The sequence below is a fragment of the Phragmites australis genome, chromosome 13, assembly GCF_958298935.1.
Source record: "Phragmites australis chromosome 13, lpPhrAust1.1, whole genome shotgun sequence".
Classification (NCBI taxonomy): domain Eukaryota; kingdom Viridiplantae; phylum Streptophyta; class Magnoliopsida; order Poales; family Poaceae; genus Phragmites; species Phragmites australis.
This window is the reverse complement of record NC_084933.1, coordinates 28,559,489-28,573,969: the sequence shown is the minus strand read 5'-3', so window position 1 is coordinate 28,573,969 and position 14,481 is coordinate 28,559,489. Positions and strand designations below refer to the sequence as shown.

At 43.5% G+C, this 14,481-nt stretch overlaps 3 protein-coding genes across 3 annotated transcripts; 1 reads left to right on the top strand and 2 right to left on the bottom strand.

The window, feature by feature from the left end:
- The first annotated feature begins 501 nt into the window (after positions 1 to 501).
- LOC133888263 (histone-lysine N-methyltransferase ATXR2) lies at positions 502 to 5,183 on the top strand. The gene is made up of 15 exons (XM_062328433.1): positions 502 to 727; positions 958 to 1,033; positions 1,141 to 1,226; positions 1,322 to 1,629; positions 1,913 to 2,025; positions 2,182 to 2,213; positions 2,604 to 2,734; positions 3,097 to 3,184; positions 3,433 to 3,481; positions 3,582 to 3,636; positions 3,781 to 3,850; positions 3,940 to 4,009; positions 4,095 to 4,171; positions 4,649 to 4,705; positions 4,851 to 5,183. Exons 1-15 carry the CDS (start codon positions 632 to 634, stop codon positions 4,962 to 4,964), a joined length of 1,422 nt encoding a protein of 473 aa, XP_062184417.1. The 5' UTR covers positions 502 to 631; the 3' UTR covers positions 4,965 to 5,183.
- A 130-nt stretch (positions 5,184 to 5,313) lies between these two features.
- Positions 5,314 to 8,561, bottom strand: LOC133888264 (peroxisome biogenesis protein 22-like). The gene is made up of 9 exons (XM_062328434.1): positions 8,206 to 8,561; positions 6,897 to 7,136; positions 6,764 to 6,811; positions 6,616 to 6,672; positions 6,440 to 6,541; positions 6,119 to 6,184; positions 5,905 to 6,006; positions 5,700 to 5,819; positions 5,314 to 5,546 (listed from the first exon to the last, which is right to left on the bottom strand). The coding sequence occupies exons 1-8, from the start codon at positions 8,353 to 8,355 to the stop codon at positions 5,706 to 5,708; spliced, it is 879 nt and encodes a 292-aa protein (XP_062184418.1). The 5' UTR covers positions 8,356 to 8,561; the 3' UTR covers positions 5,314 to 5,546; positions 5,700 to 5,705.
- A 1,952-nt stretch (positions 8,562 to 10,513) lies between these two features.
- Positions 10,514 to 12,663, bottom strand: LOC133887621 (cyclin-P1-1). Its single transcript, XM_062327566.1, has 2 exons — positions 12,112 to 12,663; positions 10,514 to 10,996 (listed from the first exon to the last, which is right to left on the bottom strand). Exons 1-2 carry the CDS (start codon positions 12,492 to 12,494, stop codon positions 10,651 to 10,653), a joined length of 729 nt encoding a protein of 242 aa, XP_062183550.1. The 5' UTR covers positions 12,495 to 12,663; the 3' UTR covers positions 10,514 to 10,650.
- Positions 12,664 to 14,481: the final 1,818 nt, after the last annotated feature.

Sequence of the window (14,481 nt, the reverse complement as noted above, 5' to 3'; positions counted from 1 at the left end):
TATCAATTCCCTTTAGAATATGGAGTAATATATGCTTATTGGAACCAAATAAGATTATGATATTTTGAAGGTTTTTCTCGAGACATAAATATATAGACCATTTTATCATATGATCAATTTAAAAGAAAAGGTGTCTAATTAAGTTTTGGTAAGGTATAAATATTGGTAAAGATTGGCTGCAAACCAAACACACTCTAAATACATAGAAGGACATCATTATAGATCAAATAAAATTGGTTAGCCGTACGTCTTTCATGAAATATTACCCCACTTTCTTGTGATCGGAGAGATAAATAAGTTCGTAACTAGAGGAAACACGTCGTCCATCGCCGCCTGTGCTAAGAAATCACCTGCTAGCAGACGCCGGATGTTAATCTAAACGAAAATGTCGCTGCTTACACTTTCGCTCATGAAAGGCGTAATAGATTGCTTTACGCGTTCACAGCGAGGGAGCGTATCCACTTGCGACCGGACCAACCCCTTCCGCGTTCCGCATCCCCTCGCCGCTGTACACTAGAGCTCGAAAACCCCAAAACCCCAGGAGCCAGCCAACGCAGCTGCAGCGGCGGCGGCGGCCGGCGGCCGGCCGCTGACGAACCCGCCGCAAGGAACTCGGGTCGACGCCGACGGCATGAGTGGGTGTAGCGTCAGCCCGTGCGATCTGGACAGGGAGTTGGCGGCCCAAATCGCCCAGCTCCTCGCTGCGCCGCCTCTCCAATCCGCTCAGGCACTTCCTTCCTCTGTTCCCTCATGTGTTTGCTTGAGAATTCCTTAATCGAACAGTCTCGTGTCGCCGCAGTTGTTAGTTTGATCTAAATATTCGAAATTTTAGGGCTTTCATGGCATTGGTGTGATAAAATTTCGCCTCGAGATGGCATTATTTGGGTGGTAGTCTCGGTGGTGTTTGTCTCCATGATAGGTTTCTGTGCGTAACCATTCTGGTTTTTATTTTTTCAGGAATATTATGATGAACTTATACAGTCTAAGAAACACGATGGCATAAGAGTGAGCTACAGCGACAAGCATGGGAAAGGTACCGGTTACTGAATACTACTTACCTTATGGGCCTGCAATCCGGGATGCGTGTGTAAAATGTGCGTAAGGTAAAAGCCGGCCATTTCAACCAACTGCTTCTTCCAGGTGTTTGTGCAACCAAGGACTTTGCTGAAGGGGACTTTGTTCTGAAGGATCGAATGTTGGTCGGTGCTCAGCACAGTCTGAACAAGGTTATCCTGTTTGATCGAAAGTAAATAATTTCTTTCCAGCTTTTTATGTGAAGGTTCTCAGAAGAGTTATATCGGTTTTATGTGCCCTTTTGCAGGTTGACTGTATTGTGTGTAGCTATTGCTTCCGCTTCATTGGCTCTATAGAGTTCCAGATTGGACGAAGATTGTATTTGCAAAGCATTGGTGCTAGCATTGATGGGACTAATGACAGACATTGCCATGAAAGTGGTGTTGGGTCAAGTATCGGTTGTTCTGGTGCAACAAAGGGAAATAGTAATACTGTGCCACAAGAGGTCCTCATGTCACTTATGACTGGTGACACATCACTGCCTTTTACTGATCAGTTTGGTTTGCCGTCAGTTGTTGCCTGCCCTGGTGGATGTGAGGGAGAACTCTACTGCAGGTCTGAATTGCTAGTAATTTACAGTATCCATTTCTCTTTGACAGCATACTCTGTAGTGATATTAGAGATAATTATATAGGGCTGAAACCTTTTCTCTACAAATGGGGTGTGATATATGTATATATATTTTTCTCACAAAGTTATAATCACTTCATACCTAATTGCCTCATAAAAAACGTGCATCTGTAGAGCATAGAAGTTGTTCTTGTTATCTCTTAGATATTTCATATAAATGTAATCTTGAGAAGAAAACTTGGCTCATTGCTTCTGCAATTTTGTATAGCCAATCATGTGCAGATTCCGATTGGGACTCTTATCATTCTTTGCTGTGTACTGGATCCAAGACTGGACCATTCCGGAGATCTGCCCTTCAGAAATTTGTAGAGCATGCTAATGGTAAGCCAGCACTAAGTATTCATGGATCTGTATCATTATAGCAGTATGTTCATTGTTCATTAGTCATTACAGATACTGGATTAAGTCTTGCATGATTTTGTCATCTTTCATTAGGTTGTAAATCTATTGTCTAACAATAAATGTTCTTTATTTCAGGAACCAATGATATTTTCTTGGTTGCTGCTAAGGTAAGTGATGGAAATATGCCGAATGTTTAGCATCTAAGCATCCAAAATTCCAAGCATCACGTCTAAATATCCATCTTGTTTCTCATTTCCTAATATTCTCCCAGTGGCATTTTCTTAATTTGTTTGGGAAAAGTGCAACTTTGCGTTGGTCAAAGGCAAAAACTTTTGGGCATCAAACTTAGAGTTGATATCAGTCACTAATATCTGTCAGAACTCAGAAAATCTACAAACCTGCAGTTGACTGATCTTTAGTGCACCAGGATCGACCATTGCACAATAAGATACTAAATAGCAATCAAAGAATCAGAGGCGGTTTCATTCTGTCCTCTTGGTTGCGATTCATCTAACATTTCTCGATTCTCATCCAAAAACCTGTGTGTTATATGTCAGGCTATCACTGTCACCATGTTGAGGTACAAGAAACTTAAAAGGCAGCTTGCATCTCAAAGCAAAAAAGATGAATCAAGCTTTCCATTCCTTATGGAAGCTTGGAAACCACTTTCAATGGGCTTCAAAAAGAGGTACAAAGAATGAGCTTATGTAACATTTCCTCCTCAGATGATTGGTAATTCTTTGTACAGCACCAAGCAACAGTGTTATGTAACACAGTTGTTGATATTGATGGTCCTTTTTCACTTGTGTTAGTAACAATTCGACGGAGTTAGTATATTTATACTCCACTCCCGTTTTTAGTAGTCAATGACATGTCCATGGCATGGTTTGAGTCTTTATTCCTCCCCTTGTTTTCTTTTGTGGGAGTTTTTGCACTATATAACAGCCAGCAGGCTAGCTCCGCATGGCTTCCACCTAACATGTCCCTTAATGGGATACCCTTTGTTTATCTACTACAAACTTCTGAAAAAAATCAAACATGTGCTTGCAGATGGTGGGAGTGTGTTGCTTTGCCTGAGGATGTAGATTCCAGTGAAGAAGACTCATTTAGGCGGCAAATAAGAGATCTGGCATTTACGGTAATTATGTCAGCAGATCTTTCACTTTATGAGACATTATGAAACTAATAGTCCATATTCTGCTGATGGTATTGTACTCTGGGCCCCACTTCACTGGAGCTTTTTTCATTAACGTATCAATTTAAAAAATAGTACTGGCAAGGAGAAAGTAGATAACTTTTAAATAAACGACAACATATTCCGCTAATCTGATGTCCTGTATCTAATGACAGTCACGATGTGCTGATCATATCTTATGTATTTTGCAGTCACTGCAGCTTCTCAAGGATGCAATCTTTGATCCTGAGTGTGCACCTTGTATCCTTTTCAGTAGTCGCGGGATCTGTTCGACACATAAGTTTTGTTTCATTGACATTGTTTTCTCATGCAAGTTTGAAGTTGCCTTGACAATATCTAGTGTTTTCGCTTGACGTCTATGGCCATATAATTGGCATGTTTGAACTGAACAATCTGTAAGTGTATCCAAACTATTTGTTTCATCTTGATGATTGTACATTCTTTTTCATTGTTTTTTGTTTCCATCTACAATGGAAACAAATATCTGTGCTGCATTTGGCATTCATATTCTCTCAATACTCCCCTCTGTTTTGTTGCAGTGATTTAGTTGTTGCATCACCAGTTGAAGACTATTTCATACACATTGATGATCTTCCGGATAGCGAGAAGGTTTGTTTGATGGTTGGCCCAGATTCGTGAGATTTTTAATCTGAAATGTACCCAGTAATTTTGTTAATCTGGATTGCACTGTGAACTAGGAGGAAGCAGAGAAGGTAACGGGACCATTCCTAGATGCTTTAGGTGAAGATTATTCAGTTCCTTGCGAGGGTATGCACAAGTTCTTCCACAGTACCGACATTTGCCTGTTTCGATTTTGCTCAACAGTATAAATTCCTTTTCTTTTCATTGGCAGGGACGGCATTCTTCCCTTTACAGAGCTGCATGAACCATTCATGCTGTCCAAATGCTAAAGCATTTAAAAGAGATGCGGTACGTTCACTTTCATCGGGCTGACTAGTTCAGTTTCGGATTTTTTTTTATTTTAGCCCTTTTAAAACTAATATTTTAAAAATAGCATATGGGACAATAAATTTAAGTAAATAGTCATTTTTGTCATGCCAAAGTGCATGGTATGACTCATCACGTGGCCACGCAAATGCATATAGTGTGACTAAGGTGTGACTCATGTTATGTACTTTGTCGTGACAAAAAGGGCCACACAGCAAGGCGTTAGGACGGGACACTAGTGTGGTCACCTTGGTCACACCACATGTATTGGTTTAACCAAGTTGAGTCATGCCATATACTTTGGCTATATGACGTGATAAAATAAACTAGTTTATAGAAATTTAGTGTCGCACGTGCTGTTTTTAAAATATTAGTTTAAAAAGGACTAAAAAAAAATCTTCATTTCCTACCAAATTGCCATCAGCAATGCAGATGTGAGCTTTAAAACTACCACTGCAGGATAAGGATGGCCATGCAGTGATAATCGCTCTCAGGCCTATCGGCAAGGATGACGAGGTACTCTGTTTTTGCAATAAATTTTTTTTTTGGTTACGCTATGTTGTCACCTACTAACTATGAACATTCCATATTACCATATCGTTTATGCAATAAAAAAAATTGGCTACGCTATGTTGTCACCTACTAACTGTGAACATTCCAGATTACCATCTCCTACATTGACGAAGATCTTCCATACGATGAGAGGCAGGCGCAGCTTGCAGATTATGGATTCACATGTACGTGCTCGAAGTGCCGAGAAGAGCGACCAAATTGAAAGGGGACAGACAGTTTGTACTTGGATGACATATTGCAAGGCATTTTGGGAGTATCTTCTCGTAGTTTCTTTCATTGGGGAATTTTGATAGCTTTAAGAGATTGAGATAGGATATGCAAAAAGAGTTAGATGAGATGGGCCTTTTTTCCAGTTGTAACACGATGGGATGTTATTGCTCGAATGAATACTGGTGCTCATGTTGAAATGTTACAGCCAATCCGTCGTTGGCCTCGTCCAGGTGGCCTTTGATTTCCCTCTTTTTCATGAAACTGCTTGCTGCAGTTAGCAGACTCGTGGGACCTACATGCATGGTCTCCACAGGATGAATGGCGAGAGGAACAGGGGGCAGTTAGAAGTACTATATGGTTCTACATGATAACATGAACACAATTGATACATCAAGTATACTACAGATGCTACCTGCTTCCATAGCTTATGAGGCACTGCAGAACAAGGGTAGTACATGCCACGAGACTTTTACACACGATACAGGAAAAATAGTTCCATCATTCAAGGAGAAAAAAAAAGAATGGACAATGGTGTGCTCAGTTCTCACTATGCCACGACTTGCTTGTGTTCGACCTGCAGGTAAAGAAATTTAATAGAAATTAGGACATTCTGCTAGAATCATGACTCGTGTCCTCTTATTGTTTAAAAATGTTCCATGCCAAATTATAAAATATCATAACAAACCAATGCACATGTAAAGTTAATTAATTTCTTCTCCTGCTCTACCTCGTATCATCTCTGATCCAGGCCTCCAAAATACTGTTCCAAGCTTTGAGAGCTGAAAACATTGGATGCTATTCTTTCTGATCGCTGTGGCGAAATATGTAGTTGATATTTGATAAACCTCTACAAGATAAAGTGGCAAATCAAAACCTATCCCTAGAAAGTGACAATAATAGTACATTGTTGCAACTATGATTGTATGACTTACAGCTAATTGGTGAACAATTTCAGGACTTGTGTCTATGTGCCAATCAGGTTCGAGTTGCCGAACAAAAGATGTACGGCCGTTTTCTGTACTACAGAAGAGAACCTGCAGATTTCAAGAAATGTTAAGAGTTACATTGCAAATAACTTGGCTTCACAAATGCTAGAATATCAATGGATCAGCTATATTTCCAAAATGGCATCAAATTTCAGCCTACCTTGTCTTTTATCAAGCCACCACTAGCAAAAAGTCCAGCTTCACTCAGGGCAGCCAAAACCTTTTCCTGCGTTATGTCATTCAAATTTGCTGGCATCAGTTATAATGCTCTGGTCCCAAGTCTAAGCTCTCGAGTAATTAACGGATAGTACTAATTCATAGTAATGCAAACTCTGAAAACCTATGGAATTCAAACAGTAGACAAAAAACTGTTCTAACATATGCTTTCATTATCTACTAACACTCCTAATAAAAAAACATCTTTTGAACTATATACAACATAAAAGTAACGAGAATACATAAGGACACCTTCTAGACTTACCTCACTTTCATCATCCAGAATGCACTCCATCAAATAGATGTCACAGAATTTTGCAATTTCTAGGAGAACCTCCACAACAGAAGGCCTCACTGTGACATGGTTCTGTAACAAGACATAAATCCATTTAATTGATAAGTAAAAAAGAAGAAAAAGAATGCAGCAGCATTACTGCCTACCTGAAGCTCCTCTGGAGTTGTTTCCTCTAAAATCACACCAAGTAATCGGCATGTGACCTAAAAGTTGTTATGAAAAGCATTCATCAGCAGAATATTACTCTAGTAAATTTGATGAAAACATTGAGAAAACAGTTAGTTTGCAAAATACCCTTCGTCCTTCACTCAGCCTATGCCTGACAAGCTGCTCAAGAGTCAACTGCAGAAGAAAACGAGTAATTATCAAACCTAAAGGTTAAAAAGACTACATCATTTCAGTATTCATCAAATGAAACAAACAATACATTTACTGGCTGGAAAAGCTGATTTATTGCTTCATGTGCTCTTGAATCTGCTGAAGATGTGCAAGCATCTGTTGAGGTCAAAGCACCTGGTCTTGGCCGTGATCTACTGCTTGTGTTACTTGATGATGGGGCAGCCCTTCTACGTGGCCTCTGAAGTTGCTCTTGAGGAGCTCTCAATATTTTCCAGGCAAACAGAAGTGTGATCGCAATCGCAGCAAGTGTGGTAAGCGAACGAAGTTTCTGAAGCATGAACATGAAGAAATTAAATATTTCTTTTAGCAATGGCTGAAATTAATACATCATAAACTTGTCAGTGATGGGTTTGTTTCCGTGGTCCCATAAAATTTGCTAAATCCTTTTGCTCTAGCAAAGTAATGCACGTTGACATCAGTCATAAAAGACCAGCCAAAACCTCAGATAAGCTAGATTCAAAAAGACATAGAACATTCTGGTACAATGCCTGCATTTTTCGGTGAAATCCCTATGAGCCTGTTTTTTATTTTCACACGGCTAAACCAGCAACACTATGATGCTGCCAATCAAACCAACCATGTCGAACACGTCCAGTGCTTGCACTGAGCGACTTCTTTGTGGCATCTTGTCAATCTTTAAACTGTTGCAACATAGATGCCACAGACCTCAGTGTTTTGCAAGGAGTTGTATTTACATCCATTACTAAGTCTATGATCAGCACGATCTAGCAACTACATAGTATTTGGGAATATAACTTAATAGTACATTACACTCAAGAGACAGCAAAACAAAATTGTGGCACTACACAATTTTCATTAACCGACCACTAAGGTAGATCATTTCTTGACACCACATAAACAAAGCATTAAAAATTCCGCATCTTCTAAATAAAAATAAATCTTCTACTTAAGCCAGTGATTCACATTAAATTTTGTTTTGCAGCATTTTTTTTGGAAAACCTAAAAATAAGAGACACATCGACATCACAGGGGCCGCAATAATCACCTAACATCTCGCAAAATCCGACCACGATACTAAAAAAAGGAGCCATTTTTTGCGGTGAACACCTGCCAATCACCACGTATATGTATCCAGCATGGCATACAGGGGCCCAAGCTTACACAAGAGCTAACACTAACGTGTAAATTTTGGGAATCTACAACCTAACCTGAGAACAGAACAATACCCAACCTAGACAATAGGTATAAACCCAATCTTCCCCCAAACAAGGCGCCACGTTTGCGCACCCGGACCCCACAAATCCCCAACAGCGAGGCACCAACCGGTCAAAAAAGGCATCAGCACACGCCACGAGATCACAGATCCGAGCGCGAACCTGGCGATCGAGGTCGAAGGGGAGGCGATCAGCGTAGCGCGCGAGGGCGTCCACGAGGCGCCGCACCAGATCGGCGAGCTCGTCGTCCTTCCCGCCCCCGGCTCCGGTCCCCGCCCCCGCCGCAGGTGCCGGGGACGACGCCGACGCCATCGCCGCTGGCGAGGGGAGAACAGGAGGAGCCGGGTGGGGGCGGCGGAAACCCTAGGACAGACGGCGCGCGCGCGCCGGCGAGGGGTGGGGAGTGGCTAGGGAGGGGAGTGCAATTTGGGGTGTTGTACGAGGAGGTGGGCTGTGAAATGTCGGAAGAACGGGGAATAAGAGATGAGAGCTTTTGTCAGCACGAAGAAGGCGCCCTTTTGCAGTTGAGGGCCTCAGGATTGTATTATTTCTAGGAAGGGTCTGCTCTTTTGGGCCTACTTGTAATTTGATTTTGATACCAGTACTACTAGTATGTTTTTCGGATTTCTTGCCGTGATTTGTCAGGAGAACAACCATCTGCTGGCTGTCGCCCTTCCTTTCCGTGCTGTTTTTCTTGGAACAGTACTGGAACATGGTTTTTTTTCATGAATGGAACTATGCCACAAACGGTAGAGAGTAAAATACATTGGTAGTAAAAGAATGAAAGCCATGTAACCTTTTAACTCGGGGGCGCCATTTTTATGAATGATTTCCATAATAATAATTTGGACTTGCTATCACATATGGCTAAAAATTTTGTAAATTCTTAGTCATTTTTACTCACCATGGGATTGACGATGAGAATCGCGCTTCGACCAAGGTTGTCATCCCCCTTTGCCGCCAGCGACAGTAGCATAGTTGTCTCCCACCGTTGTTGGGTTAAGGGTTTGGATTCAACGTAATATAGATCTTATAGTGAGGGAAGGTCAGGGAGCACTGTCGATCTCACCCATAAGATGAAGTAGGGTGCGATTGGCAGCAAGGCGCAAGGTGGCGAAGAGAAAGGAAGGTGGTGGAGGAAGATCACTGATGAGGTAGATCGGAATAGGGTGTGGTGGAGATAGGAGGGGGCGGGCGGCGGCGGGGGAGGTGGGGACGAAGTGAGGGGCCAAGTTAGGGTTAAGAGGGGTGCTATGCTTATATATGAGTGAAAGGGAGAGATCGAGTGTTGTTTGATCTAGATCCAATGGTTAAGGAAGATCAGAAATAGAGGAACCCTAGTGATCCAATATTGTAAATAGTGTTAGACTAAAAGCATGATGTACCAAATCCTGCTCTTGGGCACTAAAACCTGCACACAAGATGTAACAACTCAGTTGGAATAAGATGAGTCTCCAGGGTGTCGATGTGGAATACTCGCATCGTTGTCCTTGTTAAAATGGAATGAAAAGGCAACGCGAGTAACGTTGCTTGTGCTCATCACGATCCAGATCTTATAGTGAGGAAATGCCAGAGGGTGCTACCGATCTCAACCATAGGACAGAGGAGGGTGCGACTGGTAGGAAGACACAGGTGACAGAGACAAAAAAAAAAGAGAGGATGGTTATGATGAGAGAGGTGGTCGTGGAGGAAAGAGATCACCGATGAGATAGATGGAAAAAAGGAGTAGTGAAAACAGAAAGAGGTGGTGGTGAGGTAGGTGGGGACGGAAATGAGAGGGTAAGTTAGGATTAAGAGTGGGACCAGATCTGATACATAAGTAACGGGAGAGATCGATAATTGTTTGATCTAGATCTAATTGTTAAGAAAGACCAGAAATAGAGAAATCTGATGATCAAATGTTGTAAACAGTATCGAACTAAAAGCATAATATACTAAATCATGCTCACGGTCACTGAAACCTGCACGCAAGATGTAACAACTCAGTTGGAATAAGATTAGCCTGGGGGGGGGGGGGCATCGGTGTGAAATACCCGGTCGCCGTCCTTGCTAAAATGGAACGGAAAGGCAACGCGAGCATCGTCGCTTGTCCTCGTCACACCTCTACCCTTTTCTGCGCAACGCACTGACCTCTTCCGGCGGTTCGATTTGGTTTCCATCTCTGCCGCATCAGCTTTCCAAGATCCGACGAGAAACTCTACATGCACTCTCGTCGCATCCAACCATGCGTGCGTCTGCCTTGGACCGGTGCGGTGCAGGGGGCATGACTTTTCTGGTCAGAGTTTGGCGCTGCAACTACCAACCAACTTACCTGACCCATCCTCTCTACTCTTTTCAACGAGTGCTAGCTACCAGTCTACCATCGTGCAGGTGAGAATGTGAGATCGAGCTCACTGGCTCTCTGCTCACCTCACGAACCATTTAGCATCGCAGTGGCATGGCACGATAATTATTTTTGATGCAGTACGGGTGATGCGTCATGCGCGACATTAATCCAATAATCACCAGCAAATTCAGCATCCGTACATGTATGGCACATTGGCATAACACAACTCTGCAGAGATATATGTACACGCTTTGCAGCTTGCACATCGCTACTTGCTGTCGCTAGTAATCGAAGGCCCACAGTTCTCTAAGAGACGGCCTGGCCGGCACGCCGTTCGGCAGCATCCGGTCGTGTTCTTCGCGGCGGCCGTCGCCAACTTCGGCCGAGCGCTCCTCCGCCAACGGCGGCAGGGGCTTGATGGACGCGGCCGCTCTCGCCTTGGATGCAGCGCCGGGCAGACCGTACTCCCTGAGGTTCTCCTTCTCCAGGTGCTCGCGGTACCTGTCGTAGGCGCGGTGGCCGACCGCGACCTCGAAGTCGAGCACGTCGAGCAGCTCCAGCTCCAGCTTGTTCATCTCCGCGTTGCTCACGCCGCCGACGCGCGCGAAGAAGGCGTTGCTGTGGTGGCTGCATGCATAATGGCGCGCGCGGAGTGAGAGTTGCACATGGGCCATGGCATTCGCCATTCTCGGCTAGTGAGAAACCATGATACAGTACAAATTAGTAATAAACATAGAACCCCTCATGGATGCGATGACATTCATCGGTATATATCCCTCTCCTGACATTTATCCATAAATATAACTAGGTGTTAGACACGCGGATGACCAGCAACTTTGCAAATATATGATGATAGTTAGGGGTGTACATATCGGGTTTTGCCAAACCGTCCATGCATTTTTACTGTTTACTTGTAGGACAAATGAGTGCTATAGACAATCAAACTTGTTTTGTAGAGCTTGGCATCGGATTTTGAAGTTATAGACTATAATAAAATAGTTTAAATTATTATTTTTAGTTTTAAATAAAAATAAGATGAATTATCAAAATACACTCAGTATCCAGCTCTACGAATTATTAGAATCAGAAGTCTGCCAACAAGAACCTCATTTCACTGTTCACGTGTAGGTGCACCTGGTCGTCGAACGTTTTGACAAAGCCGTGATTGAACACCCCAATTAATGATAGTATGATACTATCGTTTTCTGAACTTTTATATCTCGAAAGCGTCATGAAGCTGTCATGCTGACAGCGCACCAGTACCAACTTGACTACATGTTTGTCCGATGTCGTTGTCAGAGTACAGCAGCCAACGAATTGCTGTAACATGAACTTATTGAGAATAGGAAAGATGCAGACGCCTTCCTTTTTCTGATTTGGAAATTAGCTAGACTCTCTAATTCTCGATTAATTGTGGTCATGGTTTTCCCTAAAAAAAAGTTGTGGCCATGCGTGGTCGGTCAACTCAGCCCTTAGAACGCGACATTATCAACGTACACAAGTAATTGTGGTTATGATTTGAAAGTTCTTGATAACGATGATAACTCGTAGGACTTCTTTTCTTGCAGGAACGAGATCACGGAAAATATAAGAACATAATTAAATGGTGAGAAATCTATGTCTTCTTCGTAGCATGAATCTTTTTTTTTGTTTGAAACGAACTCTTCCTAGCATGAATCCGAAGACTAAAGTATGGAAGCATCGATGCAGCAAGTCACGTTAGCAAAAGCGAGGGTACTTACAAGTCGTCAAGGACCTTGGAGGCGACGAGGAGGCAGGCGAGGAGCAGCCGGTGCACGTTCCTAGACGCCACGGCGGCGGCCGGCCGCCGGTGCGCCGCCATGTCGACGTACGCGTACGCCACCACGTAACACTCGGGCTCGAGTGCCGCGTACCTATGCACGCGCTCCAGGTACTCTGCCACGCCGATGCGCGGCGCTGGCGCGCCCCTGGCAGCTTCGAACGCCGCCATCCCCTGATTCCGGCCCTCGCCTCCCCCACCCGTCGCTGCCGCCAGCGCGTCGTTCCGCGCCACGAGCCGCTGCACGGCCCGCGCCACCATGGCCAGCTCTGGAGGAGGTGGCGGCGGCGACGTCGGCGGGGAGGTCTCGCCGGGGGCGTCCATGCACAGACCACCGACCAGTGTGGCCGCATCAATGGCTCGGTGTGTTTGCTTGGCGGTGGTTTAGCTGCGGCTACGGACGGCGGTGATGGAGCCGCCGGTGGGGCCTGGCCGTCGGATGCGATGTGGTTCGACTGGTGGAGCTTTCTCCCGTTGGGCTCACACGAAACCGGATGGAACAGGAACGTAAATCCTTTCGCTTTTCTTCGCTTGATTTCGATGTAGACGGCAGGCACAGTCTTCTTCTTGCTTCCATCGGTTTTGTCGGCAGATCAAGCCAAAGTGCGAATCTTAATCTATCTTAATCTGTGATGCAGAAATGATTAAGCCAAGCTCGTAGTGTGCGACTGTGCGGTGTTTCCGGGCTTCCCGTGCGTAGCACTTGAATGAGCCCAGTATGACAATCCGGCCCAATAGTGTCTTTGAGCCCGAGGCCCAATTGGTCCTTTTTAAATATTTTTCGTTATCTCCCTCCATCAAAGCAGTCCAGTGCCCTGCAGTCTGCCCTGCAAGTACATACTCTTACCATTTTTCAATACTTATCACTTTTGACCAACACATATACTAAGGCATACTAAATGTAGTACTAATTTTAAATGGGAAATAACAAAAATATCCTTAAAAATCAACCCAAATATTCTAGAACATATCGTAAATAGGCGGGTAAGAGATATTTTATAGGGGTAAAATTAGAAACTGTCTTAAAAAATATGAAATGATAAGTATTTGAAAATAAATAAAATAATAAAAATGATAAGTATTGAAAAACAGAGGAAGTAGATTCTTCACACGTCAAAGCAGCTTTCTTACGAGAGTCACTGGCTCACTGCCCGCTTTCTCACCACCAAGCACACATGGGAACGAAGCAAGCATGTCAACTTGGGATGCCAATGCCATGCCATGCCACTTTGTGTGCTAGGGAATCCAGGGAAAGATCAACGTGGGAGCAAAGCGATCGATGTCTGCACGTCGCCCAGCTGGGCGCCGGTGGTTTTCCGGCCTCTGACTCTGAGCTCCCTCTCTCTCATCTGAAAGCAACCACAACCGTTTTCTGGCTTTTTCTCCTTCCTCGTTCGTCGTTCCTTTTCCTTTTATGATTGCTGCAGGACAGTGCAGTGCATTGGATTCCTGGCTCGATCTGGGAAAACCTGAAGCTGCAAATCTGGCTTAATCGTCTTCTGGTCTGAATGTCTGATCAACTGAATTGACATGTGATGGTGCATCATGCAACGGAGCAAGCAAGGACAGGAAAGGACGATGGTTCAGAACATTTTCTGAACCGATGGCATGGAGCTAGACAACTCACAGTTACGTACTGCGAGTAGTATATATCTTCGTAATTCTTGCGATGGACTCGCCTACATGTTAGCTGGAACTCCACTTCAGAGAATCGCTAGCCAAATTCTGATACCCTTCTTACACTACGAGTCCACAGCAATTCCCAATCTCTCTGGTATAATGAAAGTTCAGCTGTTCTTTGGTCCTGCACAGTCATAAAATCGCCCAAGTTTTAACAACTTTTCAGTAGAACAGAGGTGAGCAGACATGTAGGGACACGCAGTCAGTGTCCCTCTCTACCTTGCTTAGCATAGTTAATCACCGTGGCTCTTGCTTCTAATTTATTCTCAACCTGATAACTGAGAGGAGTTGAGCGAGTGGGAATAAACTTTGTCCCATCTCATGTGCTGCAGACCACAGTTCTTGCCTTCATGGTCCCACTGGGAACAAACGTCCAGATCTGCCCATCTGTCGGTGTCGCAGTGACAGTAATTAACCCAACTACTTAACCAACCCCGTACAATAAATCTAGCTACTCCTCCTGTCATTAAAAACATGATGTTTTTATAAGGTTTAGTCAAATTTTTATAACTTTGACTAACAATATCTTTTAAAATATTTATTTTAGAAACATTACAATCACATGCGTAGATTTGTTCTGAAAAATATTATCATATTATCATAAATTTATTATATTTTATAAACATATTTT

Excerpts from the sequence above, each read along its gene's own strand:
- LOC133887621 (XM_062327566.1), bottom strand. The coding sequence starts at position 12,494 with ATGGACGCCCCCGGCGAGACCTCCCCGCCGACGTCGCCGCCGCCACCT. Across the intron at positions 10,997-12,111 it reads TCCAAGGTCCTTGACGACTT|CCACCACAGCAACGCCTTCT; the intron begins GTAAGTACCCTC and ends TTATGCATGCAG.
- LOC133888263 (XM_062328433.1), top strand. The coding sequence starts at position 632 with ATGAGTGGGTGTAGCGTCAGCCCGTGCGATCTGGACAGGGAGTTGGCG. Across the intron at positions 3,637-3,780 it reads ATGTTTGAACTGAACAATCT|TGATTTAGTTGTTGCATCAC; the intron begins GTAAGTGTATCC and ends GTTTTGTTGCAG. Across the intron at positions 4,172-4,648 it reads AAGCATTTAAAAGAGATGCG|GATAAGGATGGCCATGCAGT; the intron begins GTACGTTCACTT and ends CTACCACTGCAG.
- LOC133888264 (XM_062328434.1), bottom strand. The coding sequence starts at position 8,355 with ATGGCGTCGGCGTCGTCCCCGGCACCTGCGGCGGGGGCGGGGACCGGA. Across the intron at positions 6,812-6,896 it reads AGCTTTTCCAGCCAGTAAAT|TTGACTCTTGAGCAGCTTGT; the intron begins GTATTGTTTGTT and ends TTTCTTCTGCAG. Across the intron at positions 5,820-5,904 it reads AAATTGTTCACCAATTAGCT|AGGTTTATCAAATATCAACT; the intron begins GTAAGTCATACA and ends TTTATCTTGTAG.